At 61.4% G+C, this 26,061-nt stretch overlaps 2 protein-coding genes across 5 annotated transcripts in view; one reads left to right on the top strand and one right to left on the bottom strand.

Annotated features, from left to right (window-relative positions):
- TUBGCP6 (tubulin gamma complex associated protein 6) overlaps positions 1–11,948 on the top strand; it is a 22,597-nt gene extending 10,649 nt beyond the window's left edge. For 2 of the 4 annotated variants that reach the window (XM_042948194.1, XM_042948193.1), the window contains 23 exons: positions 434–607; positions 1,612–1,733; positions 2,526–2,583; positions 2,700–2,809; positions 2,957–3,048; positions 3,146–3,285; positions 4,170–4,319; positions 4,984–5,065; positions 5,155–5,243; positions 5,326–5,441; positions 6,359–6,497; positions 6,819–6,887; positions 7,096–8,692; positions 8,864–8,922; positions 9,125–9,266; positions 9,354–9,522; positions 9,695–9,836; positions 9,926–10,120; positions 10,205–10,337; positions 10,411–10,624; positions 10,898–11,097; positions 11,195–11,299; positions 11,729–11,948. In XM_042948194.1, coding sequence (XP_042804128.1) covers positions 434–607; positions 1,612–1,733; positions 2,526–2,583; positions 2,700–2,809; positions 2,957–3,048; positions 3,146–3,285; positions 4,170–4,319; positions 4,984–5,065; positions 5,155–5,243; positions 5,326–5,441; positions 6,359–6,497; positions 6,819–6,887; positions 7,096–8,692; positions 8,864–8,922; positions 9,125–9,266; positions 9,354–9,522; positions 9,695–9,836; positions 9,926–10,120; positions 10,205–10,337; positions 10,411–10,624; positions 10,898–11,097; positions 11,195–11,286 — 4,284 coding nt within the window. In that variant the 3' untranslated portion in view covers positions 11,287–11,299; positions 11,729–11,948. Of the gene's footprint in view, positions 1–433; positions 608–1,611; positions 1,734–2,525; positions 2,584–2,699; positions 2,810–2,956; positions 3,049–3,145; positions 3,286–4,169; positions 4,320–4,983; positions 5,066–5,154; positions 5,244–5,325; positions 5,442–6,358; positions 6,498–6,818; positions 6,888–7,095; positions 8,693–8,863; positions 8,923–9,124; positions 9,267–9,353; positions 9,523–9,694; positions 9,837–9,925; positions 10,121–10,204; positions 10,338–10,410; positions 10,625–10,897; positions 11,098–11,194; positions 11,300–11,728 lie in introns of those variants that run through there. The other 2 variants (XM_042948195.1, XM_042948197.1) reach the window with 2 other exon arrangements.
- On the bottom strand, positions 11,386–26,061 carry SELENOO (selenoprotein O). Its single transcript, XM_042948198.1, has 9 exons — positions 25,481–26,061; positions 20,320–20,523; positions 18,791–18,971; positions 17,409–17,539; positions 16,751–17,031; positions 13,344–13,494; positions 12,262–12,447; positions 11,933–12,089; positions 11,386–11,830 (listed from the first exon to the last, which is right to left on the bottom strand). The coding sequence occupies exons 1-9, from the start codon at positions 26,059–26,061 to the stop codon at positions 11,690–11,692; spliced, it is 2,013 nt and encodes a 670-aa protein (XP_042804132.1). The 3' UTR covers positions 11,386–11,689.

The following is a 26,061-nucleotide window of genomic DNA, read 5'->3' as shown; positions in this document are numbered from 1 at the left end:
AGCTCAGCAGCAACCATCCATCATTTCCTTGGGACACGTCCCTCGGAGTCAGTCATTAGATCGAACGGCAAGCACTGTTTTAAAGCTTCTGCCCCCGAGGACATTGTTGTGTGGGCCTCTCGGGGAGTGTGGGAGGTCACTCGTGTCCCCACACCCTTGTCCACGGTTGGCTTGACCTCCTGGACACGTCGTCTTTCTCAGTGTGGTCGGTGAGGAAGGATGCTGTTGTGTTTCTGCGTGTGTTCAGTACTCGGGGTGGGACAGAGGGCTGTGCTTTCTGACCGTCTGCTCTTGGCTTTCAGCTCTTACTTTTGGTGTGTTGGTTTGGGGCACCCGGTCCGGGGACGCCGGGCAGCGCTGTGGCTGGGTGCGTGGGTGCAAGGGGACGTGGTGCCCGACCTCAGTAGCCTCTCCTCTGCTCTGCCCTGTCCAGCCAGCTCAGACCTTCATGGTGAGGCGGGGTGTCCACGTGTCGGGAGCGTCCCCCGAGAGCATCAGCAGCCTGCTGTCAGAGGTGGCCGAGTGTGGGACACACTACGCACGCCTGAGCCAGTTCTCCCTGCAGCCTCTACTGGACTCTTCATGCAGCAAGGGCCTCGTGCTCCAGGTACAGGCCTGAGTCTCATGGCTGTCAGACCGTCCTGACAGCTATGACAAATTCTGGGAGAGAGCCTCACAGATTCTGCCCCGGGAGCACTGAGACCAAAACTTGTGCCTCCCTTGGTAATGCCTGAAACCCGGTAGTGACTCTTGAGGAACGGGGTCCCCAGTGATTATGTTTCAGCTCATCTGTCACTTAACTGTGGGCCATGGGCTAGAGGTATGGCCAGCATTTGGGGGTCCTGAGCTGTTTGGGGTGGGTACGTGCTGCCTGGTCCCCGCCGGTCCTCAAGGAGTCGCCCAATGACTGACACAAGGTCCTCCCTTGAGGCGAAGTTCCAGGAGCCGGGGCCGACCGGGCCGCCTCCAGGCTGGGCAGAGCTCCCCCCTGCCCGGGGACAGCAGGCATCCAGATGGAGCAGGGGAGCAGGGCGTCTGGGGAGAACTGAGTGAAGAGCAACAGGGAGGCTGAGCCAAGGAGGCAGAGCACTGGGGCCCACGGGGGCCGGGCCGCACGGGTTCCTTCACGTGGGGCCCTGCAGCAGTGTTACTGGGTGATGCGATGAGGCTCGGGTTTTAGACGGCGCAGGCTGGGCCCGTGGCAGTAAGAAGGAAACTGACGAAGACAGGAGGGACTGCATGGGGGTTGTGGGACGTGACGGGTGGGTGGACTGACTCTTGTTCCAGAGCGTTCCATGCAGACCTCCTGTGAAGACGGCTGCTGAGCTAGGGCCAGGGCCCAGGGCCCAGGACGCGTGTGCTGCCACCACCCTAGTGGTTTGAGCAGCCAGAAACCCTCTCGAGGTGGCACCTGCATCCCCGTGGGGTTTCCTGGCGCGGCTGGGGTGTCTGGGCATGACCCATAGGTGCCTGTTCCTTGGAACATGGAGCTGCAGGCTTGGGGGATGGAAGGCAAGCCTTTCCCGGCCCCAGTGCGTCCTTTCACGTTCTGAGCTTGGCGGCCACGTCCAGGGGCCTGGCCACCCTCCTCCCAGCCTCCTTGCCCAACAGGCCTTCACCAGCGGCCTGAGGAGGTACCTACAGTATTACCGGGCTTGCGTTCTCTCCACTCCACCCACCCTGAGCCTCCTCACCATCGGCTTTCTCTTCAAGAAACTGGGCCGGCAGCTCAGGTGAGCCTCAGCACGGCGGCTGAGCGTGGGGGCAGGTGGGGGACTGGCTTTGCGAACAGCCCTCCCGGTCCGTGTCTGGACGGCCCTCGCCCAGATGAATGCACTGGGTACTGTGTCACCGGGTGCCACGTGCTGTGTATCTGTTGGTGGCTCGCCACGGCAGGCCCTGTCTAGGGCCGGGGGCTCCTGCCTGAAGGGCACACGGGGTTCCTGCAGACCTGGCTCCTGGCACTCGGGGGCCAGCTAGCAAGCACCAGGCAGAGTGTCCGTGGCAGGTGCCGTCTGGAGAAGGGAACATAAGGGCCTAGGGGTGCTGAGGGGGAGGTTCGGTGGGAGAGGAAGCCTTCCAGGAAGCAGGATTGGAGGCGGGGTGCAGTGAGGGAGGCAGGAATCTGGAGGCACCTGGAGGGTGTCCTGTGGAGCACAGACTGCTGCAGGGCAGAGAGGGCAGAGAGGGTGAGGGACCCGGGAGGGGTCCCGCCAGTCATCCAGGCTAGAGAGGTGGCCGCCTGGGCGAGGCAGTGGGGGTGCTGCAAGTGTAGGGGAGGGGTCGTGGAGCCCGGGCAGCTCTGAGTCTCCCCCGGGCCTGGCGAGGAGGTGGAGATGCACGGGGTGTCCAGGGAGGGGCCAGGCAGGAACCCTGAACCTGGGTCCTCGAAGTACAGGTGCTCTTGCAGCCGGAGCATGGAGGCCGGCGGAAGTGGGCCTGGGACACGTTTGCTGAGGTGTCACGGGCCTAGGGGCCTTGTGTGTCTCTTGCCTGGCCTCACTCGGGCCCGTCCGTGTGTCCAGGTACCTGGCCGAGCTCTGTGGTGTGGGCGGCGGGGGACCGAGGGCCGAGTTCCCGACCGTGAGTTGTGCACTCTTAACTGAGCGGTGGCCCTGTGGGATCCGGGACTGGGGAGGCGGCCGAAGGCAGGCCCCTTGGTGGGGCGTGCGCTGAGCCCCCTCCCCTGCTGTCTCCAGGGGGTGAGGCTGCTGTCCTACCTGTACCAGGAGGCCCTGGACAACTGCAGTAACGAACATTACCCGGTGCTGCTGTCCCTGCTGCAGACCAGCTGTGAGCCCTACACGAGGTGCGGCCCCGCTCTGTCCACGCGCCTGTGTGACCGCGGCCTCTCGTCGGGCAGCTGCTGGGTGCGGGGCGGGGCGGGGGGGCGGTGTGAGGAGGGGACCGCAGCTCGCCGGGCAGACCGCCGCCTCACCGCCCCCCACCCCGGCAGGTTCATTCACGACTGGGTCTACAGCGGGCTCTTCCGCGATACTTACGGCGAGTTCATGATCCAGGTGAACCACGAGTACCTGGGCTTCAGAGGTAGGCGGCTGCGGGTTGCTGGGCTGGGCCTCTGCCGTCAGGTGGCTCAGGGCCGGTGCCCGACAGCGGCCAGCCGTGTGTCCTGTCCCACATCCAGATAAGTTTTACTGGACCCACGGCTACGTGCTCATTTCCAAAGAGGTGGAGGACTGTGTCCCCGTGTTCCTGAAGCACATCGCACACGACGTGTATGTCTGCGGGAAGACCATCAACCTGCTGAAGCTCTGCTGCCCCCGGGTGAGCCCCCCCACCCCCTCTTGTGCTCTTGCTCCCCGTCCCCTGAGACCTGGCCGTCTGTCCTTAGTTTGTGGTGACCGCTCCCTCAGTTTCCCCCGAGTGTCACCAGCAGCTCTGTTCAAAGGCAGGAGGGAAAGACGAGGCATTCAGAAGCTCAGGGGCAGGGGGCTCCTCCCTCTCTGTGCACGGGGGTGGGGGGGTGCCGCCCCGGTGGGCAAGGGTTCCCTCTGTCCCTCTGCACAGGGAGCTGCCCCAGGCGGGCCAGGGCTGGGCCACATCCGCAGGGAGTCGTGTCCTGGCTGGGAGGGTGGGGAGGAAGGGGTTGCCAGGGTTGCCTCCTCCAAAGGGGAGGCCCGGACAGCAGCTTCCCCGTCGTCCGTGGGGCTGAGGCCCTGCGCCAGGGCTGCTGCTGCTGTCTGAGCAGGGAGGCAAGCGGGCTGCCTGTATGGGGCTGGGGAGGGGCCAGGCTCAGCCTGTGGCTAACGGGGCCCCTCCTGCGCTGGGCCAAGAGAAAATGGAGCTGCCCGGACATGGGGAGGGCCGGGCCTCGGGGGCGGCCAGCAGTGGCGTCTGGGCCGACCGCGGTGTGTGAGTGCCGTGTCCACGGCCCACGCTCCTCCCAGTGACGGAGGCTGAGGGGATTGCAGTCTTCACAGCTTCCAGAGGGTTGTTCCTGGGAGGCAGGATGGCCTGTGCCGCAGGGCAGCCTTGGCCCCGGGCAGAGACCCCCCACAGCCCGTCTGTGATGGCCCTGGAGCTGTGCCCCTTGGTCGAAAGAGGTGTTTCTGAGAAAGCGAGCTGTCCCCACGAGTCACCGGAAACAGGAGGAGCCGGCTGTGGGTCTGTGTGTCGCTGGGCTCACCTCAGGTTCTCCCTCTTGGTAGCACTACCTCTGCTGGTCCGACGTCCCTGTCCCTCGGATCTCGGTGATTTTCTCCCCGGAGGAGCTGAAGGAGGTGGAGAGGGACTGTGCCATCTACGTGGGGCGCATGGAGAGGGTGGCGCGCCACAGCTCCATCAGCAAGGAGGAGAAGGTGCCGGCCTTTCCTTGCCCCTCCTTCCCTCTGAGGGCCTTGGGCTGATGGGGAGGGGCGTGGGACATGGTGAGGCTGGCCCTCGTGTTCTCTGTCCGGGTAGGGTACCTGGGTGGGGGGTGCACGGGGCAGGGGCTCTGTCCTGTCTTCTCTGGGACTGGCTGAGCAGTGACTGCAGGACAGCAGGACCCGAGGCTCCTGTACTCGGTGGCCTCTGTGAGCTCCTCCCCTGCTTGGAAGGGGCTGGTGTACTGACCCGAACTTTTGAGTATTTTGTGTACCCGGGGAGGGGTCTGATGGAGAGCCCTTTCTGGCCTGGAGTCTGGTGGCCACAGGGAGATATGGGAGGGTGGTGGGGTGGGCAGACCTGAGAGAGCAAGTAGAGGTGGAGGGGGTAGAGCTGGAGGAGGGGAGGGGGCTGGGCCTCCTTCCCTGTCGGGGAGCCCTCCAGGGTGGGCACACACAGGCCTGGGGTCTCGGCCCCGGGTCTCGGCCCTGGATTGCTCTGAGGGTGCGTAGACTACCTCGCCTTGTTGCTGTGCAGGATGGGGCGCCTTCATAGCTGGCGGGGCCGGCCTGGGTGTGCGCAGCCCCCACCCCCAGGCCGGCCTGGAGGGAGGAGGTAGGGAGTTAGGATGTGGTGTTTACAGATGGCTCTTTTCAGGAATTACGAATGGAAATCGCCAAACAAGAATTGATCGTCCAGGCCCGGGAGGCAGCATCCAGGGTCCTGCGAGCGCTCAGTGGTGCGTGGGGTTCGGGGCCTCCCCCTGCGGTTCTGTCATCCCCCCCTCCTCCCCGCTGCAGTTAACACCGCCTCTCCCATCTCCACTAGACCGGCAGACGTCTGAACGCATGGCCTTGGATGCCCGGAAGCGAGAGCAGTTCCAGCGGCTGAAGGAGCAGTTTGTGAGGGACCAGGAGGTAGGCCGGGGGGCCCGGCGTGGGTGTGGGCCCACAGAGTCTGGCTGTGACCAGCAAGACCGCGTGTGGGTCCTGTGTGCAGAGGCGCCGGGCGGCCAGGCAGGAGGACCCGGACGGCGACTTCGGCTATGCCCGAGAGCTCCGTGACAGGGAGAGGAGGCTGAGGGCCCTGGAGGAGCAGCTGGAGAGGAAGGCGAGGTAGGAGGCCGCCACGGGCTGATCCTCCTGGGGTGGTCTTGTGACGGTCTTCTCTTTCCTTTGAAGATCTCCCAGGTAGGGAGAGTAGGAGTCTGAACGCAGAATGTCCCCCTGAACTGACTGCTTATCTTGCTTTGGTGCCATTAACTTGTCCTGCCCTCCCCTGTGTCCCTGGTGTCTCCCGGCGGCACCTCTGTGGGGCACCGTCACTTGCTGCTTGTCGTCTGTCTCGGGTCCTGACCTGGGATACCGGTGATGGAGCATGCGTCTGTGTGTGCGCCTGGATCCTGGTGGGTGGGTGGGTGGATGTTGTTGTCCTGTTTGTAGCAGAAAGGCTGTGCCCCTGGTCTGGGGCCGCCAGGTGGGAATGAGCCAGCCCAGGTCTGAACCCGGGTGCTTGTGGTGAGAGGGCCCAGATCACCAGGAGCGACGTGGGAGCTTTGGGCTTTGCTGCTGTGTACCTCTCGATTTGTCCCGAGTTCTCTGCGTTTGGCACCGGCAGATCGGGAAGGCACCTTTTGTGCAGCTCGGGAAGAGAGGCCTGGCAGCCCAGGCCCCCTGCCTGTCCTTTCGCTTCGGGCCTCGTAGGGCTCATTTCCACCCCCCGGGCCCCCTGCCGGCCTTTTGCTTCCGGCTGCGGCTGCATAGGGCTCATTCTGGCATTTGTTCAGCAGTCATGTGCTGAGCCCTGGCGGGGGCCTGCCCACCCGGGCTCCCAGTCTTCTGGGCAGAAAGACCTGCCCGGCGAGGCCCCCACGGGGGCCGTGGGGGTGCCGGAGGGAGCAGCTGCTGGCCCGGGAGGGTGCCAGCAGTGCAGACTGCCCGCCAAGGGCCTCTGCCGTGAGCCATCCTAGCCTCCCGGGCACCAGCTGGACAGCACCGGGTGACTGTGGCAACATCTCTGGGCGTGGCTGCAGGCAGGCGCTGGTGGACCATTACAGCAAGTTGTCTGCAGAAGCGGCTCGTCGAGAGCAGAAGGCGCTGTGGAAGATCCAGAGGCACAGACTGGCAGGCGCGCGGCTGCGTTTCCTCGTAGAAGATGAGAAGCGCACTCGGGTATCCCTGTGGTTTCCGGTGGAGCCCCTCCCCCGGGCTTTGGGGGACTCGGAGCCCCCGAGGTGGCACACAGGCCTGTGTTCTGGGGGAGGGGCGGTAACTCGCATCCTTTGCTCAGAGGTGCCAAGAGTGGAACGTGAGCGTCCTGCCCTCAGACGACACAGACGGGGCCGTGGCTCCCTTAGGCCCAGGCTGCGACAGAGTGCGGCACGAGCCTCTTCTCGTCTCCGCGCCACGGGGGTGGTGGGCGGTGGGCGAGGGCGCTGAGGCTCGGGGTTAGCTTGAGTGGGCTGGATGCCCACCCTGGTGGTTGAATTTCAGGAGATGCTGAAGGACGTGTCCGCGAAGTCCTTGGAGGCCCCAGCCGTCCTCCCTGGTGCACACTCCCAGGTGAGGGGCTGGGGGCAGGCGTCGGGGGTGCAGCAGGGGGCTCCGTGAGCCGGATGCCCTGGTGTGCGCTGCCCTGGGGGCACAGTGGGTGCTGGGGCTGGCTCGTCCCGACGCTTCCCCACCTGGTGAGCTCTGGTGCTGCTTGCAGAACTGAGCTCGGGGGACGGAGCCGGATGGCTGGAGGGACCAACACCCACTTCTGTTTCAGGCTTCGTCTCCAGGCCCCGAGCACTTAGCCGGAGGCGGCACCTGTGACTCTGGGCATGCAGGGCGGCACGTGGCTGCTTATGATTGCGCGAGCACCCAGACACCGCAGCTCCCCCGGCCTCTGGTGGCGGCGGTCTGTGGCCCGCAGCCAGAGCGGGTGGACAGGCCGGGGCCATTTTCCGAGGGCCTCGGTATCCAAGACTTCCTGCCCACAGCCCTGGAGGCTGGAGAGGCTGAGCACGTTGGTGTGGCCCCCATCCTGGAGGAGGCGCTGCAGACCATCGGCTCAGACCTGCCTCCCTCTGCTGTGTCTGAAGTGGCGGGCACGGAGCCCTCTGGGCCACAGGAGTATGATTTCAGAACTATCCTGAGGCCGGCTGTGGTCACCTTGGCTTCCCCAGCGTCTCTCCAGACTGTAGGAGGTGGCTCGAGTAATGAGGGGCAGCAGTTGTGGGAGGACAGTCTCATGCAGCTGGAGAACACATGTGTCCCAGATGGGCCAATGGCTGTGCCTCACTCACACACCCCTAGACTCAGATCCTCCCAGGAAGGGAGTAGCCAGGCCATGGGGCAGCTCCTTGGGCATGTGCCAGGGGGCAGCATTCCCGCAGGGGGTTATGCTTCTGGGATGGCTCCCTCGCGACCACAGTGGAACGTCCACGGACACGTGTCTGACGCCAGCATCAAGGTGGGAGAGAATGTGTGCAACGTGGCCCCCTCCCGACCACGATGGAACGTCCACGGACACGTGTCTGACGCCAGCATCAAGGTGGGAGAGAATGTGTGCGACGTGGCCCCCTCCCGGCCACGATGGAACGTCCACGGACACGTGTCTGACGCCAGCATCAAGGTGGGAGAGAATGTGTGCGACGTGACCCCCTCCCGACCACGATGGAACGTCCACGGACACGTGTCTGACGCCAGCATCAAGGTGGGAGAGAATGTGTGCGACGTGGCCCCCTCCCGACCACGATGGAACGTCCACGGACACGTGTCTGACGCCAGCATCAAGGTGGGAGAGAATGTGTGCGACGTGGCCCCCTCCCGACCACGATGGAACGTCCACGGACACGTGTCTGACGCCAGCATCAAGGTGGGAGAGAATGTGTGCGACGTGGCCCCCTCCCGACCACGATGGAACGTCCACGGGCACGTTTCTGACGCCAGCATCAAGGTGGGAGAGAATGTGTGCGACGTGGCCCCCTCCCGGCCACGATGGAACGTCCACGGACACGTGTCTGACGCCAGCATCAAGGTGGGAGAGAATGTGTGCGACGTGGCCCCCTCCCGACCACGATGGAACGTCCACGGACACGTGTCTCAGTCCCGTGTGGTGCTGGATGCACTCTCTGGGGAAGACCAGCCCGATACACCCACGCCCTACCAGAGCCCCACTGACCATGAGTCCCAGTCAGGCCTCAGCCTGGGAGCACAGAGCCCTGTCGGGGGGCATGAGCCACGGCGGCCTGCAGACAGGGCCTCAGAGGGTTCCTGTAGTCACGTGGTCCGCTCTGGCAGTGGGGAGGCGAGTGACCAGGCTTCGCTGTCTGCAGTGGCTGCATCTGGGGCTCTGGGAGACGGTATCCCTGAGGAGCCAGGTCAGTGGGGCCCCCATGGCTGTCCTATCATGGGTGGCACCTGTGGGCCCGAGAGGGGTTTGGGGCAAGGAGGAAGGGCAAGAAGTCTGCGGCCCTGGGGACTCCGGGGGAGCCACCTTGTAGGATGCACTTGACCCTGATACTCCCTCCTGCCCAACTTATGTTGCTCAGGACCAGGGAGAAGTGGGGACACTGAGGACCTCTCTCCAAGCCACGCTTCAAGCTCACAGGTCAGGGCGGACATGGTTGGGGGTCAAGGGTCAGGGGAGTAAGCCGTGCCGCCTCTACCCGCCCCCACTCCCCCCATCCTGGCATGGGCAGTGAGGGCTTTGGCCTTCCAGGATGGGGCAGCATGTTGGGGAGACCCCCTCCCCCTTTCTTTCCTCTTCCGTGCAAGGAAGGGGCGGGTTCCTTGAGGCCTGGTCCTTCTAGGAAGGCGTGGCTACCGGGAGCAGCCCTGGCCTTGGTGAGGAGGAGGCTGCGGCCCAGCGCTGGGGCCAGGAGCAGGCCTACCTGACGGGCCTGGCGGAGCAGTACCGCCTGGAGCAATACCCGGACAGCTACGAGGCCATGTGTGAGTGGCCAGCCACGTGGGCAGGAGGGTAGGCGGAAGCCCGGCCCGACTGGCCTCGCGGCTTGACAGCAGCGTGCCGTCCTGCAGCAGAGCCTCCTGTCGCCCACCTGCTACACCACGGGCTTCCGCGGGCCTTCTCCCTCCCCGAGGAACCCCGGGTCCGGTCGGATGCGGATGAGACGGCGGTGGAGCTCAGCGAGCTGCTGCCGCTGCCCGTGCTCATGAAGCACTCCATCACGGCGCCGCTGGCCGCGCAGTGAGTGCCCTCCCTACGGAAGGCCTCGCCCTGCACCTGAGCCGCGGCCCCGCCCCCGGCTGGCCCCGCCCCCACCCTGCCCCTGCCCCTGGGCGCCCTGTCCCCAGGTGGCCCCGCCCCCGGGCGGCCCCGCCCTGCACCTGACTCTAGGCCCCGCCCTCCCGCCCGCCAGCGTCTCCTTGGTGAACAAGGCCGCCGTGGACTACTACTTCGTGGAGCTCGGCCTGGAGGCGCACTTTGAGGCCCTGCGGCACTTCCTGCTCATGGAGGATGGAGAGTTTGCCCAGTCCCTCAGCGACCTGCTGTTTGAGAAGGTGACCCCTGGGCTAGGGGCGGGTGGGGGTGGGGGGAGGGCGGTGGTGCCGGGACTCCCTCCGGACGCGTGTGCCCTCTCCTGCCTCAGCTGGGGGCGGGGCAGACGCCCGGGGAGCTCCTCAACCCGCTGGTGCTCAACTCGGTGCTGAGCAAGGCCCTGCAGTACAGCCTGCACGGGGACACCCCGTATGCCGCCAACCTCTCCTTTGCCCTCAAGTTCCTGCCCGAGGCGTTTGCCCCCAACGCCCCGGACGTGCTGAACTGCCTGGAGCTCAGGTACAAGGTCAGCGAGGCGTCGCCCGGCGGGCGGGGAGGGGGGCCGGGCCGCAGGCGCACACTGAGCCACCCCCACCCCCCTCGCCCGCAGGTGGACTGGCCCCTCAACATCGTGGTCACCGAGAGCTGCCTGAGCAGGTACAGCGGCATCTTCTCCTTCTTGCTGCAGCTGAAGCTGATGATGTGGACGCTCAAGGACGTCTGCTTCCACCTCAAGCGTGCAGGTGAGGCCCGGCCGGGGCCCCCCGCCCGCCCCTGGCCCCGGGGGCCCCGGCTGACCCCTCCGCCCTCCCACAGCCCTGGTGAGCCGCGCGGCCGGCTCCGTGCAGTTCCGCCAGCTGCAGCTCTTCAAGCACGAGATGCAGCACTTCGTGAAGGTCACGCAGGGCTACATCGCCAACCAGATACTGCACGTCACCTGGTGTGAGTTCCGGGCCCGGCTGGCCGGGGTGGGCGACCTTGAGGAGATCCAGCGTGCGCATGCAGAGTACCTGCACAAGGCCGTCTTCAGGTGAGCTGCTCCTGGTGCCTCGAGCCGTGGTGGTGCTGGTGGTGGTAGGGTCCCCCGCCCCCCAGCAGCCACCTGTCTCCCACTGGCCGTCCCCCCCTCCCGACAGCCGCCTGTCTCCCCAGGGGACTGTCTCCCACTGGCTGCCCGTTTCCCCCCCCCCCCCAGCAGCCGCCTGTCTCCCACTGGCCGTTCCCCCCTCCCAGCAGCCGCCTGTCTCCCCAGGGGACTGTCTCCCACTGGCTGCCCACCCCCAAAAGCCACCTGTCTCCCCAGGGGCCTGCTGACCGAGAAGGCTGCGCCCGTCATGAATGTCATCCATAGCATCTTCAGCCTGGTCCTCAAGTTCCGCAGCCAGCTCATCTCCCAGCCCTGGGTCCCGGCTGGCGGCCCACGGGGTGCCGAGCACCCCAACTTTGCCCTCATGCAGCAGTCCTACAGCACCTTCAAGTACTACTCCCATTTCCTCTTCAAAGGTGACTGTCCCCTAGGGCCGGGTGGGCTTGGGGGCCGCAGGGCAGGAGCTACCGGGGGGCCTGGCTGAGCCGTTTCCCCTGCTCCCTCCGCCACCAGTGGTGACCAAGCTGGTGAACCGCGGCTACCAGCCCCACCTGGAGGACTTCCTGCTGCGCATCAACTTCAATAGCTACTACCAGGACGCCTGAGGCCACGACACAGGTGCCCCCCCCCCCCCCGCCAGTACCTGGCCTTCCTGGGAGGGCGGGTCAGGGCGCAGTGACCACACAGAGACGGGCCAGGGAAGCTGCTGGTTTATTTGGGGACCGTGTCTGCCCGGTAGGTAGGGGGCCGGGGCCGCTCTGCCCACCTGGGCCCGCTCCCCACTGCTGAGCTCCTGTCCTCGCACCAAGCGGCTTTTGTGGGGAGCGCACCGAGCGTGGGGCGGGGCTGCTGAGTCTGTGTCAGACAGAGACGGGTCAGGTCCTGACTGGACGTCTCGGCCGTCATGGAGAGACGGGGCGTGGGGTCGCCCGCGGGGTGCCCACCGCCTCAAGGACTCAGCGGGGCTCGAGGCCTCGGGGGCTCCACGTGTGGAGGCCTCCGAGGCAGTTACGAGGATCACGTGACACACAGTTCTGCCGCCCACAGCGGGGGCTTGCTGCCATAGGAGTGCCCCTCGGCCTCCGGGACCTCGGCGGCCTCCCCCTCCCTGTGGTAGGGGGTCTCCAGGAGCTTCAGCACCCGCCGCACCTGGAGAAGAGCAAGAAGAGGGCTCTTAGGGCCTGCCCGTCCCTCCTCACCCAGCCCCTGCTGCCGGACCCAGGGACGGAGGAGGGGCAGGCGTCTGCTCGCCTCTGAGAAGTCTCCGTTCTCGGCAGCCTCGATGGCATTCTGTGCGATGTAGTTCCGCAGGACGTACTTGGGGTTGCTGGCACGCATGACGCGCAGGCGCTCGGCCCGCCAGGTGTCACTGTCGCCGGCGCCCTCCCTGTCCTTCTCCAGCCGGGCTCTGGAATCACATCCGAGTTCATCTTTCCAGCAGACGCCCCCTCCCACGTCTCCCGGGCTTGGTTCCCTGCGTGGGGAGTCGTCTGCAGCCACGTCCCGGGGAGATGGTGACGCGGGCGGTCAGCGCCCCGACCTGGAGCCTCGCCGGCCCCGGACGGCAGGGCCGGCCTCACCTGTACTCCCGGAGCCAGTCGGCCCAGTGGCTCGTGTTCCTGCTCAGAAGCTCGGCCGAGCTCAGCTGCTCCAGCCGCGACTGCTGCTCCACACGCTCTAGCTCCTTGGTGACGTTGGCTCGGGTGCCGATGAGCGCGAAGAGCTGGGGGTTCGACTGCGCCAGCATCAGCATCATGGAGAGCTGCCTGTGCAGAGGGGCAGCGTGAGGCGTGTCCCGACCACTGGGCGCACGGAGGAGGTGGCAATGGCTTCAGCGGCTCTGCTGTGCCACCGCCGACAGCCCCGGTGTGTGTGTGGGGGGGGGGGTGACCCGGGCCCGACGGGCGAGGCGGCCGTCCACCCCTGCTCTGCGGCAGCCCTTCCGTGTCGTGGAACGAGCGCACCCCGAGGGGCGGGTGCTGCAGGCTGACTTCTCCCTCCCGCTTGGCCCCTGCCTGTGTCCCGACCCCACAGTGACTTCCCCCAGGGGAAGGTCACTGCTGGCTGCTTCTCCACAGTGACCACAAGGCTGGGTCCTCGAGGGCCCGGCGGGCAGGGACAGCACCGACACCCCCTTCCCCAGTCACGCTGGCTCTGTGTTCCATAGGCCCTGCTAGCCGGTCCTCCCTGTGCGTCCTGGCAGCCAGCAGCCACTCACCACAGCGCTGCACTAAATTCTCTCGAACCACGGTCTGTTGGCTTGTTTATCAAAACCCGGAAACCATGCTTCCCACGCCTTACTCGGAGCATGGGCTGCACCCTCAGGACACCGTGTGCTCCTCCAGGGGAGACGGCGCGGGAAAGCGTGGCCCGGCTGGTGATACCCGAGGGCCCACGGAGTCCTTCCTGGGCAGACGAGAGCCATTCCGGGAAGCTGCCCCCCCCCCCCCCCCCCCCCCAGCCTGTGCCACTGGCCTCCCTGTGCGGTGGCAGCATTGCCGCCCTTCCCTCTGACCGGTGGGCCTCGGCGCCACAGATGTGGGGGCCCACCCACCTCCCCAGGTGCCCTAGCTAGCTCTCCCCAACATCCCAACATGCTCTGTTCTGAATGGTCCTCTCCTTCTGGAAGCCCATTCCAAGGAAGGGAGGCCTGGGTACCCACCGGGGATCCATCTGGGGTCGGAAGGCGAGCTTCAGCTCCTCCAGGGAGGCACACTGTGCGGTCAGCGCATCCAGGAACTCGGGCATGCCCTGGGGCTCTGGCCCAACTGGGAAGGAGCTCAGCAAGTGGAAGGTGTTGGTGAAGTCGGCACCTGCAACACGCCAGCGCTCGGGGTGCAGGCGGAGGCCTGGCCCTCGCCTCCCGCACCAGCGCCCGCGACGCCGGGCAGCCTCGTCAGGGTCGGGTCCGAGGGCTCCCGACCCCTGCTCTCCAGACGACTCCTCATCCCCACACACCTGCCACCCAGCTTGGCCACCACTCTGAGGTCGGTACGGCAAAGGCACCAAGGTCATCCCCTGGCCACTGTTGCTGTGCTCACAAGCCCCCCAGCCTACTAAAGGAGCCACGGGGCGTCAGGGAGAAGCCCCCGAAACACTTCAGAACAAACAGGGCTCAACACGCAACAGATACTGAGAGTCCTCGGGCCGAGTTGTTGAAACACTAGGAAAACATCCTAAAAATACATACAGAAGGAAATGAGAAGGGAACCAGGACAATAAACGAAACACAGAAGCAGAAATGGAGGAAATGGACAGAAAACAATAAAGCGGCAGAAGTCCTCGTGGGTAATGACTTTAAAAGTAAATGGATCAGCAGACGGCCTCTCCTGTGCTGTCCTGCCCACCTCTCCACACTGGTGTCCTCCATGAACTGCTCTAGCTTAAAAAAAAAAAAAAAAAAAAAGACTGGCGGATGGATTTTTAAAAAGACAGAGTGGCTGGGGGGCTCAGTGAAGTGTCTCTTGATTCGGACTCTGGTCACGATCTCACAGTTTGTGGGTGCGAGCCCCGTGTCGGGCTCTGTGCTGACAGCACTGAGCCGGCTTGGGATTCTGTCTCCCTCTCTTTGCTCCTCCCCTGCTGTCTCTCACGCAGACTCTCAAATTAAAACAAAACTACACACTGTCCATAAGATACTTTCAACTGGTTGAGTCAGACAAGTAGACTTTCAGTAGGAAATCGGTAAATGACCATGGTTTTCCTTATATACTGGTAAAACAGTTCATCAGAAAGATTTTTATAAGTGTATATGCCAAACGAGCACCAAAACTTACAAAGCAAACCTCTGTAAAACGTAACAAGAAACAGAATGGTTCTCTAAGAGCTGGAGGCTTTAGCAGCCCACTTTGGATAATGGATGGGATGTCTGGACCTCAGACCAACAAGGACATGGGGAACTTGAATGCTTGTCACACTACTGCATCAGACCTCAACAGAACTCTGTCCAATCTTCTCAGGTACACACGGGACAATCTCCAGGGCAGATCACATGTTCAGCCATACAACGTAAGTCTTAATATGTTTAAAAAGACATATCTCTTCCAACCACAGTGGGATGAGAACACAAATCACTAACAGAAGGAAAGCTGGCAAATTCACAAATAATGTCAAAATTAACCAGTGGGTCCAAAAAATAAAAACAAATCACAAGGAAAATTAGGAAATACTTAGAGGCAGGAAAATAAAAACACAGCATACTGAAATTTACAGGATGCCACAAAAGCAGTGGTCAGAGGGAAATTTATGGTGCGAAATACCTGTTAAAAGAACAGATCTCAATCGCAAGAAAAAAGTAAATTTGCAATTGTGTGGTGATGGATGTTAACTACACTTGTGGTAGTGATCATTTTGCAGTGTGTATGAAGAGTGAATCGTGTTGTACACCTGCAACTAACAGTGTTAACATGTCAGATCTCAAAAAAAAATCTCAATAACTTCATGTTTTACCCGAGGGATTAGAAGAAGAACAACATAAGACCAAAGCTGGCAGAAAGAAAGAAAGGTTAGAGCAGAGATAAATGAAATAGAGAACAAAAACCAATGAAACCAAGAGCTGGTTCTTTGAAAGGATCAGCAAGACTGACAAACTTTTAGCTACTGACAAAAAGAGACACGTTCAGCCAAAACCAGAAATGAAAATGGGGCCAGGAGTGTTGATTACACAGAAATGAAAGACTCTGAGAAGAGTGAACAACTGCATGCTGATAAACTAGATGACGCAGAGGTAATCAGCAAATTCTCAGAAACACAATCCGCCACAACAGGTTCCGAAGAAATGGAAAATCTGAGTAGTCTTGTAACAAGTAAGGAAACGGAATCAGGAATCAAAACTCTCACAACAAAGAAAACGTTAGGACGTCACTGGTAAGTTCTACCAAATATCAGGGAATTATCCCCAGTCCTCCTTCAACTCTTCTGAAAAACAGGACAGGACAGGACATTTCCTAACTCATTTTATGAGAGCAGCATGCCTAGATATTGAAGCCAAAGCTACCGCGGACCAACCTCCTGTACAAACGTCGACTGGGGCCCTCCTGATGGGGTCTGCGCCCTCAGGAGAAGAGCCACCAGCCCTCGCTGCCTCTCTGTTCTCTGCCCTGGAAGGAGCTCCACCCCGGCAACCTGGCCACGCCGCACCCCGATCTCCGACCTCCAGCCTCCAGAACTGTGACAGATTGAGGTCTGCTGGGTAAGCTGCCCAGTCTGTGTGGTTTGTTACGGCGCTTTAACTTGACTAAGACGGGTGTGAAGGGAGGAGCTTCCCCCATGTGTTCATCTCAACTGATGCAAAATGGTAAAAATACTCCAAACTAGGAGTAGAAGGAAACCCTCAATTTCATAAAAGCCGTATGTAAAAAAGCCACAGACAGCCTCATACTTAACAGTGAAAGACAGAGAGCGCTCCCCTGAGGGCAGGAACAAGGGAACACCCGCTGTACCACTTCGGGTCGACGTGTACCAGAAGCTCCAGCCAGAGCGGTCTGGTCAGGTCCACACGGGATCCGGCAACTCCGCCTGGAGGTGCAGCCCCAGAACTGAGAACAGGGACTCACACGCCTGCTGGTATGTGTGTTTCCACGGCAGCGTTTTCCTCAGCAGCCCAAGGGAGAAAACAAGTGTGCATCAGTCCGTAACCGGGGAACAAAGCGTGGTCCCTGCACACCACGAGGTACCACTCAGCTTGCGAGGGAACAGAGTCCCGATACCCGCTGCCCCACCACGGATGAGCCTTGGGGACGCTGCTCGGCGGAGGAAGCCGGCACACGAGGACGGATCCCGTGCGGACCCGTTTCATGTGAGGTCCCTGGAGGAGTCAGATCCACAGACAGAAGGCAGAACGGGGGCGCCAGGGGCTGGGGAGGCAGACGGCGGTGAGAGTGCAACGGGGACCGGGTGTCCGCCTCGCACACTGAGGAGTCTGGAGACACTGGCTGCGCCACAGCGAACGTGCTTGGTGCCCCGACCTGCTCGCTTGATGGCTGACGCGGTACGTCTTACGCGCTGTATTATTTCACCCAAATGAAAAGGCCAGGCCCCCCCGTGGCGCACTCGCCTGGCCACACTCACCGGTCAGGTGCATGGTCTCCAGGAGCTTGGCCACCAGCACCCCATCGTCCTCCAGTTCGGCGCGCACGAGGCCCAGCTTCCCGCGCATCTTCTGCAGATAGTGCCGGCGGAACTCGGCGTCAAACTCCTCCGCCAGGATGGCCTCCCCCAGCTCGCGGGGCAGCTCGGGCTCCAGGGCCTCAACCAGCTTCTGCAGGTTCCATTTGCACACTTCGGGCTGCTTGCTGTATGCATAGCGCCCGGCGTTGTCCGAGGCGTTGCACACGTGGTCAGGGTCGTACCTGCCACACAGGGTGAGAGAGCCGTCAAGGGGACGATGCGGAGCCCCCGGGGGTGCCCAAGGGCCGTGCCTGCGTGGCCACCGCTCCCCTGCCCCTGCCCCGGCCGGACCCCTCTGGCCGGGTGCATCCCCCCTGCTCACCACCTGCTCCCGCCCTGGCCCCTTCAGCCCGCTCCCGATCCGGGAGTGGAGGCGCCCTTTTAAAACGCTTCTCTGCTCAGAACCTTCCAGGGGACGTCTTCCTCTGGGAATGGCCAGCCAGGCATGTCCAACAACTAAATGCTGGACAAAACGTCCAGAGCAGATGCATATACCCGCAGGCCTCTCCCCAGCGGTCCCTGCACCGTCGGCGCCCACTTGCTGCCCCGGGCCACTCACCTGTCCAGGAACCCAAAGGGACCGTAGTCGATGGTGAGCCCCACGATGCTCATGTTGTCTGTGTTGAGCACGCCGTGGCAGAAGCCCACACACTGCCACTCGGCCACCATCCGGGCCGTGCGACGGGTCACCTGCAGCACAACAGGCGCGGGTTGCCCCCTGCCCCCACCCCTTCTTTCCCGCCCCGATTCCCGCAGGGCCTGTCCTCTGGCCTCCCCGCCGACACGTGTGGGGAGGACAGGACGGAATGTGTGCGGAGGAAAAGGCATCTCGGACGAGCAGGTGTGTGGAGGCTCCAACCCCACGTTCGCCTCCTCCCTCTTTCGCATACTCCCTGATCGTGGCTTTTACCCAAGAAACCAAAAATGTCAGGGAACCTCGATATCCCCGCGACTCGGGCCCAGGAGGACAATGGCATGGACATGAGGAAGTCCGCACACGAGCAGACAAATCCTGCCCTTGGTCCAGGCTGCTGTGCCCAGGGCCCCATCTCGTCCTTCGAGCTGCCGGACAAGGAGGCCAATGACCTACCTGCCGCGGCCCAGTGGGCTGCCAGCGGGCCATTCACGCGGCCACATCCACTGCCCATGCAGCCCCCCTGTGCCCCCCACCCCCGTGCGGCCTCGAGGGTGCCCGGCCAGCACCCGCAGGCACTGGCCCCAGACACACCTGCCCCGTCACCCATCACGGCTGCGAGCAGAACCCCGAGACACCTCCCGGCAGCCCACAGCCCAGGCGCTTGCCCACAGAAGAGGGCAAGAACCAGAGCGTGGCTAAAACAGGTCAAGAGAGTGGCCAGGGTCAGGCAGGACGAGGCCCCACAAACACCTGCTTGGCACTCCTTCTCATGGAAGCCGTGCTCAAGCGTGCCCCTGCCTTCTCCTTCACCCCCTCGCCGACACTGCAGGCCCCGAGCTGAGTCAGCTGACGGAATGCCGTGGCCACGTTGAGTGTCATGGGTGACCTCTGCACGGAAGCCACGCCTGATGGCCCTTGGGGGGAGGGGAGGCACAGACACAAGCCGCGGGGTCAGCACCTCCATCAAACCGAGGGACTGGGTCAGACAAGGTGTGCACGGCTGGGTACCCAGTGCATTGGGGTCATTCCCTTCACACTTGTCCGGCGGGGCTCGGTGGGGGCACATGGACACACGCCAGTGCCACTGAAACAAAATGATCCTTGGTTTGTCCCAGGACCCCTGACCTTGACGCAGGGTTTCCAAGAAGTCGGTCCTGCTCAAAGCCAACAAGTGGTGACTGGGTTTGGGACAGGGGAGTGACTGACAGGGGCAGGGACACCAAGTGAGAACCTCTGTCTACCAGCCAAGTAGACCGGGTCGTCAGCAGCAGGTAGGGCCGGGGCCAGGGCACCGCCACACCTACCTCCCGGAAGAAGGCCGCATTCCTTTGCATGCTGTTGTCGGCGTGAGCGGCCTGGATCTCGGGATAAAATGTGCCGATCACGTAGTCCAGCATCTGTACTCGAATGTCATTCCTCCCCACACTGGGGCCCTCGCGCCCTGTGTGCTCATCTGCAGACTTAAAAATCTCAAAGGATCCGAACCTGGAGGGAAGACCCAAGTTTTTAACAGGTTAAACGTGACTCTGCCCCGTCGTGGGAAGAAAAGTCTGGCTGCTAGATACCCACCTAGGAGCGTGGGAAGAACACGCTGATTAAAACAAAACCAACAAGAACAGAACTAATCTTTCAGTGACACAGAACCAGCCTGACTCTGGTCAAGTCCCACACAGCCCCGGGCGTGCATGCGGGACGCCCAGGAACACAGGGCTGACTCCGGGCACGAGGAGGGCTCTGTGCCCATCCCCCTGCGTCAAGGAGCACGTCAGTGACGGGCATCCTGTGGTGGGGTGACAAGCAGGGTCAGCAGCGGCTCTCCACTGGGTGTCACCCGGAGGGTGTGAGGCACCGTTTGGAGACATTTTTGGTTTTTAGGTCTGGCATCAGCCCCGGGAGGTGGTGGGTGGAGGCCAGGGATGCCGCCCGACTCCTGCCAGGTACAGGGCGGCCGCGCAGCAAAGAGCAGTCTGGTGCTTCTGCAGGAAGAAGCCCTGGGTGTCCTGGGGTGAGGCCGGTCACTGCCCTGGCTCCTCTGTCCCCCAGGGGATGAAAGGAAAAGCCAGGGACTCTGAGCTGTAGGCGTGGGTGGGGCCAGCAGGCACCAGGGGAATGGCCCCGTTGCCCCTGATACACACGGGGTCTGCCCGGCTCCAGGAGGGGGCCCCAAGATGCCACAGCCACTTGTGACAAGCGTGGGTTCAGGTAAGCAGACTGGAGCGTGTGACGCCAGACAGCGCGGTGACATCACGGAGAAACAGGCTTGCGTCAGGAACGGGAACCAGAGAGGGTTCCGGTTAATGAACTGAGTGGAGAATGGCCGCAGCCAACCGGAGCTCGTCAGGTGTGGAGCAGCCTGCGTTCACAGTGACACCAACGAGGCCATTTTCTTGGTGACTTTGATGCAGTTCCTTGTCACGAACTCCCAAGTAAACCGCTCTATACCGCCCCCCGCCCCCGTCCCCCCCCCCCCCCCACCGCTGCCTCGGGGGCCCGCCCACACCAGCCTCGCTCCAGCTACACAGGCTGTTGCCTGGTGGGAACGGCCCGGTGGGGGAGTGTGGGCGGGCGGGGCACAGTGACCCGCACGCGGGACAGGGTTCCCGGCCCAGACACGCCCAGTGCCTTTTGCACCTGCGACTCCGTCCCCGCAGGTGCAGAGCATCTACCTCCTGGCCGGTGCGCTGGCGCTGTTCTAGGGACCCGCCGTGGGATGGGGTCCAAACGGCGTGTCACTGTGGGGCGCTTCATCTACCAGACTCCCCGCTGTCTAAGCACAGACCTACAGCCTGACAACAGCAAGCGTTCAGACAGCCCGAGGGGACCCCGGCATTACCTTAGAAAAGTGGAAGCTATACGCAACACAACCGTGCACTTTTCATATTTTGGATTACCATCATAGAACACGTCGCGGACAACGGTGGACTGGGATGTGACGCAGGCCCCGGCCCGCGTGGTGGGGATGCCCAGGTGGAACATGGCCTCACTGCACAGGAACTCTCGGATGCTCGACCGCAGGACTTTGCGGCCGTCAGCCTGTCTGAAATCAAACACAGGTCATCGTGCCATCAGGCAGGCGTCCACTCGACACCAAGGTTCAGGCGGCAGATGGGAGGGACCGAAAGCATTCTAAGGGCTTCCTAAAAATCACCCACCGGCAGCTCTAACGTGACTGCGCAAGAACCCCATCACACATGCTACCTGGCACTGATGAGGCCCGAACGTCACCCCAGACCCGGCGGCCAAGGCACCGAGTGCCGGCCCGTAGCCGGAGGCCAGACCGACGCCGAGGACGGTGAGGGCCACCTCAGGCCTCCCCAGAGGGAAGCGGCCAAGCGCCACACACTCACCCTGTCCATCTGCAACTTGGTTGTTCCAAAGAATTTGTTTTACAAAAGCACTCCTACGGTAACGCAGGGCAGGACAGCATCGTTCGCATACGAAAGGGGGATCTCAGAGTCTCTCGGAGGACGGAGGCCTTGGAGGGCTCGAACTGCTTTTTACCCCAAGCCTCTATTATGATTAAGACTTTATCAGAGCAGTTCCAGGCTCATGGCAACGACACAGGCCCCCTGCTGCCCTCGTGGCCCTCGTGGCCCCTACCGTCAATGTCCCCACCAGGTGGGACATTTGTTGCCATTAGCAAGTGTACCTGGATGCGCCATCATCATTCAAGGCCCACGTTTAAACGGGGTCACGCCGAGCGCTGCGGACCGTGGGGCTTTGGACAGATGGGTGGCGACGAGGACCCATCATCGCGGTACCACACACAGACCGCTGCCGCCCTAACCTCCTCGCGCTCCACCCGCTCACCCCTCCCCTGTAACTCATGATCTTTTCTTCCTCTCCGTACTTCCGCCTTCCTCGGAAGCTCGCAGCCAGAGTCGTAGCGCAGACTGGCTCCTTTCTCGTCGTCTTCCTCCATGTCTTCTCACGGCCTGAGCGCTCGCTTCTCGCCTGTGCAGGGTCCTATTCCCTCGTCCGGAGGCGCCACGGTCCGTTTGCCTCCTGAAGGACATGCTGCTTGCTTCCGGGTTTTGACAGGTCTGAATAAAACTGCTACAAACATCCACGTGCAGGGTTTTGTTGGACACAGGCTCTCAGTCTTTCGGGTAAACAGCAGGAGCACGACTGCTGGGCCACGAGGTAACAGCACCGCCTTGCAGCCACCAGCAAGTGGGTGGAGCACGTGCTCCCGCTGCCACACGGCCTCCCGGCGCGTGGTGCAGAGGTGCTGTCGGTGCCCCGGGTCTGCCCCCCGCCCCCACCCCCCGCCCCCACCCCCCGCAGGTGTGCGGCCGCATCTCGTCGCCGTGAGAATTTGCATTTCCCTGGTAACTCACGATGTGAAGCGTCTCTTCGAGGAGCTTGCTTTCCATCTGTGTCTCCTCTTTGGTGTCAGGTCTGTTCAGGTCTTTGGCCCATTTTAAGGGCCCAGGTTGTTTTGTTTTCTTATGATCGAATTTAAGAAGTTCTTTGTCTACTTCGGACAACACTCCTTTATCAGATGCATCTTTTGCAAATATTTTCCCCCGTCTGTGGCTTTTCTTTTCACTCTCGATTTTGTCTGCTGCAGAGCACAAGCGGTGTTGTTTTGTTTTGTTTTTGCAGAGCAAAAAAGTTTTAACTTTAATGGAGTCCAGCTCATCAATGACTTCTTTCATGGATCTTGCATTTGGTGTTAGATCTAAAAAGTCACGTCCAAACCCAAGGTCCTCCGGGCTTTTTATCTTCTAGGAGTTTTATACTTTTGCATTTAGGTTTATGATTGCTCTGAGTTTACTTTTGCGAAAGGTGGCAAGTTCGCGTCTAGATACCTTTTGTGTGTGTGTTCAGTTGTCCCAGTGCAATCTGTTGGCATGACGATCTTTGCCCCTTCGTCAAGGATCAGCTGGCTGTACCGAGGGGGAGGTCTGTCCTTATTCCACTGAGCAATCCCTTCACCGACACTGCATTTACCTAATGCCTATGGTTTTGCAGTAAGGCTCGACGTCAGTAGTGCCGGCTCTCTGGTTTTGCCATTCTTCGTATCATGTCGGTCACTCTAGGTCTTTTGCCTCTCTGTGCAAACTTTCGAATCCTGTTACCAGTATCTACAGAATGACCCGAGATTCTGTTGGGATTGTACTGAAGTCAAATTGGGACCAAGTGACATCTTGACAATAGTGAGTCCTCCTGTCCGTGGACATGTAATGTCTTTCCATTTCTTTATTTTTGGCATCTTTTATCAATTTTATAATGTTCCTTATAAAGATCTTGTATATATTTTGTTAGATTAATACCTATTTCATTTTGAGGGGTGCTAGGGTAAATAGTATTGTTTTTAACTTCAAATTCAAGTTGCTCATTGCTTATACGGTAAAGGGATTGACTTTTGTATAATTTCGGATCCTGCAACTTTGCTGTAACTGCTTATTCATTTTGGTCACATCTTTGAGATTTTCTATGGATGTTTATCCCCAAACTGAGACAGTTTCATTTCTTCCATCTCCATCTGTATACCTTTAATTTCCTTTTCTTGTCTTACTGTGTTAGCTAGGACTTCCAGTATGATGCTGAAAGGCAATGGTGGGGGAAACAACTTTCCCTTGTTTCTGATCTTAGTGGGAGAGTTTCCAGGCCCTCACCAAGTAGATGGTAGCTGTGGTTTTCTGTAGAAATTCTTTATCAACTTGAGGAAGTTCCTCTCTTCCTAGTTTGTCGAATTTTTGTCACGAATGGGTGCTGGCTTTCGTCAAATGCTTATTCTGCATGTATTGTTACGATCGTGGTCCTCAAGCCTCCACTAGACACATCTAGGCCTCCTGCCTCACCTTGCCTATGACTCATCCTCGTGTAAGCGACACCTCTAGAAACCAGACCTGGCAGTCACCCCAGAGCTCACTGTGTCGGCCTCTGGCCAGTGTGACCCTCGGTTCACAGCTGCACTCCACTCACCTCCTTCTAGTCTATGTGAGGACCTGTGACAAGGAAACCTGTCCTCAAATGTCATTCCACCCTTCCCTGGCCCTGGGAATTACTTCTCGTCTGGTTAGATTTCACTCAGTAGGAAGCTAGCACAGCGCAATTTAATCTTGAATCTGATAGAAATGGTCCTGAAAATATGCAGCCGTATTCTTGCTCGAGGCAGGGTTCTCAAAGCAAAAGCCAGAATTGAACGATTATACAGCAAGGGTAAAGGGCCTCGGAGAGCAGTCCTGCACCCACAGAGCCAGAGGACACATGACAACAGTCCCTTTTCCTGTACACCCATGTCAGTTCCCAGTGCAGCTGCTGGGATGGACCCAACTGAGGGAAAGCTCTTCTGTACCTGCCAGGAGAGGCATATTCTGAAATCCCAACCCCATGGCACGCAGGAGGCAGAGGCGAGAAGTCACCTGTCCACCCCCCAAAAGCCACACCTGGGTATCCAGCAGCAGCTGGCTTTAAGCCACTCGTAGCCACTTTGGACGTTAGCCTCAAGTCTTGCTGAAGTAGGGGACCACAGGACACAGGGAGGGGTGGGGTGGGGTAGGTGGGTGCCAACCTGAGTAAAGGGTAAATTACTGCTTTTTTTCTAAAGAAAAAATATTCTAGGGGCACCTGAGTGACTCAGTTGGTTAAGTGTCTGACTTGATTTCAGCTCAGGTCACGATCTCACAGTTTGTGGGATCTGTCGCACAGATCATGTCAGGCTCTGTGCTGAGTGTGGAGTCTGCTTGGGATTCTGTCTCCCTGTCTCTCTCTGCCCCTCCCCCACTCGCTCGCTCTCTCTAAAAATAAGCAAATGTTAAAAAAAATACGTCAGCAGACCTCAGGTCTGAAAACACGGGACTTAAAACTCAAGTCTTCAAATATAAAAAGCAACTTCCAACAGCAGATTACTCACAAAAAGGTTTGTCTTTATAACTGGCAAAAATAAATGACCAAAAAGGAATACACGAAGTTTAAAGGTGCTCAAAAGAATGAACAGGCCTTAGGGTGAGAAGCACCCATTCCAAGGAGCAGAAACTTCCGTTAGCCACCGGTGCAGACAACTCTGAGCAGGTGCGGGTGGCGGTGGCGCTAGGCTGAACTCAGACTTCACAGACAGAAAGGTCTGGAGACTGGGGGATGAGGAAAAACCAGTTATTCTGTGGGTCAGAGGTGCAGCTGCTGCGGGGGACGGGGAGGGCGTATTCAGTCCCTGGAGGGAGGGCAAAGGGAAGTGGCCGAGGGGAGACGTGCCCTTAGGATTTCCCTGAACCTAAAACGACGACTTGGGTGTAACTTTTTCAGCCATTTAACAAACACGGACTAAATGCACGAACTGTCTGCACAGAAGAGGCTACAAGAGCACCCTGCTGGGTCAGGCTGCTGGGATCTGGAGCCAGGCTCTGGCCCACAGGTGCCTGGAAGCCTGTGCTTGGGGGAATGGGATCTGGGGAGGTCTCTCTTGCCCCTCCCAGGGCACTGGCCGCATCTGGGATGCCAGTGTTGGAGGGAAGCAGACTGCCCAAGTAGCTTTCAGACTGCTGACAAATCACCCCGCCTCCCCGGAGCACCGGTGGCCAGGCCGGGGGTGGGCGGGGAGGACGCGAGTGTCTCACGCAGAACTGATTCCAAAGTCCTTGTGTCGTTTATGAGAACGGCACAAGAGCAACTGCCGGGGCTCTGCGCTCAGAGGCGGCAGGATCCCCTCACTATACCGGTCGGAGGGGACAAGGGCACTTGGCAGCGGCACTTCAGCAGGGGAGGAGGCCCAGCGGCCACTGCCCCTCCTCCTGTCCTCTCCTTTTGACCTCGGGGCCTTTGCACCAGCTGTTCCCGTCTCCAGGATGCCGGACCCCTCTCATGTCCTATGCCCCTAGGTGAAACTTCCAGTTACATCTCACCCCCAACTAGGGAGGAAAACGGTGGGGCTGCACACACCGGCCCCCGCCCCATCCCACCCGGAGAAGGGCGTGCGGGCCGCTTTCGGGGGTCAGCCCCCTCCGGGCCCCAGCCACCCGCCCCGGCCCACCTGGAGAAGGGCCCACCTGGAGAAGGGCGTGGGGCCGGCGCCCTTGAGCTGCAGCTCCCAGCGCTCGCCGGCCGCCGTGCACACCTCGCCCAGGTACATGGCGGCGCCGTCGCCCAGCTGCCCCGCGAACTGGCCAAACTGGTGGCCGCAGTAGCAGTGCGCGGCGGGCTCGGCGCCCGGCAGCAGCGCGTTGCCGCTGAAGAAGAGCGCGACCTCGGCCTCGCGCGCCTCGCGGGCGGCGTCGTCGGCGGGCGGCGCGCCCAGGCCCAGCAGCGCCAGCGCGGGCTCCGACAGCGCCACGAGGCGCGGCTGGCGCAGCGGCGCGGGCCGCACGCGGCTGAAGCAGGCCCCCGGCACGGGCCGCGGCGCGGACGGGGCGCCCTCGGGGCCGGGCGGCGGCGTCTCCACGGGCAGCGCGCGCAGGGCGCGGTTGTCGAAGCGCAGCCCCGCCAGCCAACGGGGCGCCGGCTCCATGGCAGCGCCGCGTGCGGCGGCCGAGGCGGAGCAGGGCGCGCGCGGCGGGCGCTGGCCCAGGGGCGGCGACCGGACACGGGCTGCCGCGAGCAAAGCCCCGAGCGCTGCCCTGAGAGCGGCCAT

This window comes from Panthera leo, chromosome B4 (genome assembly GCF_018350215.1).
Source record: "Panthera leo isolate Ple1 chromosome B4, P.leo_Ple1_pat1.1, whole genome shotgun sequence".
Classification (NCBI taxonomy): Eukaryota; Metazoa; Chordata; class Mammalia; order Carnivora; family Felidae; genus Panthera; species Panthera leo.
Note: the sequence above shows the minus strand (reverse complement) of the source record. Positions and strands in the feature narration are given on the sequence as shown.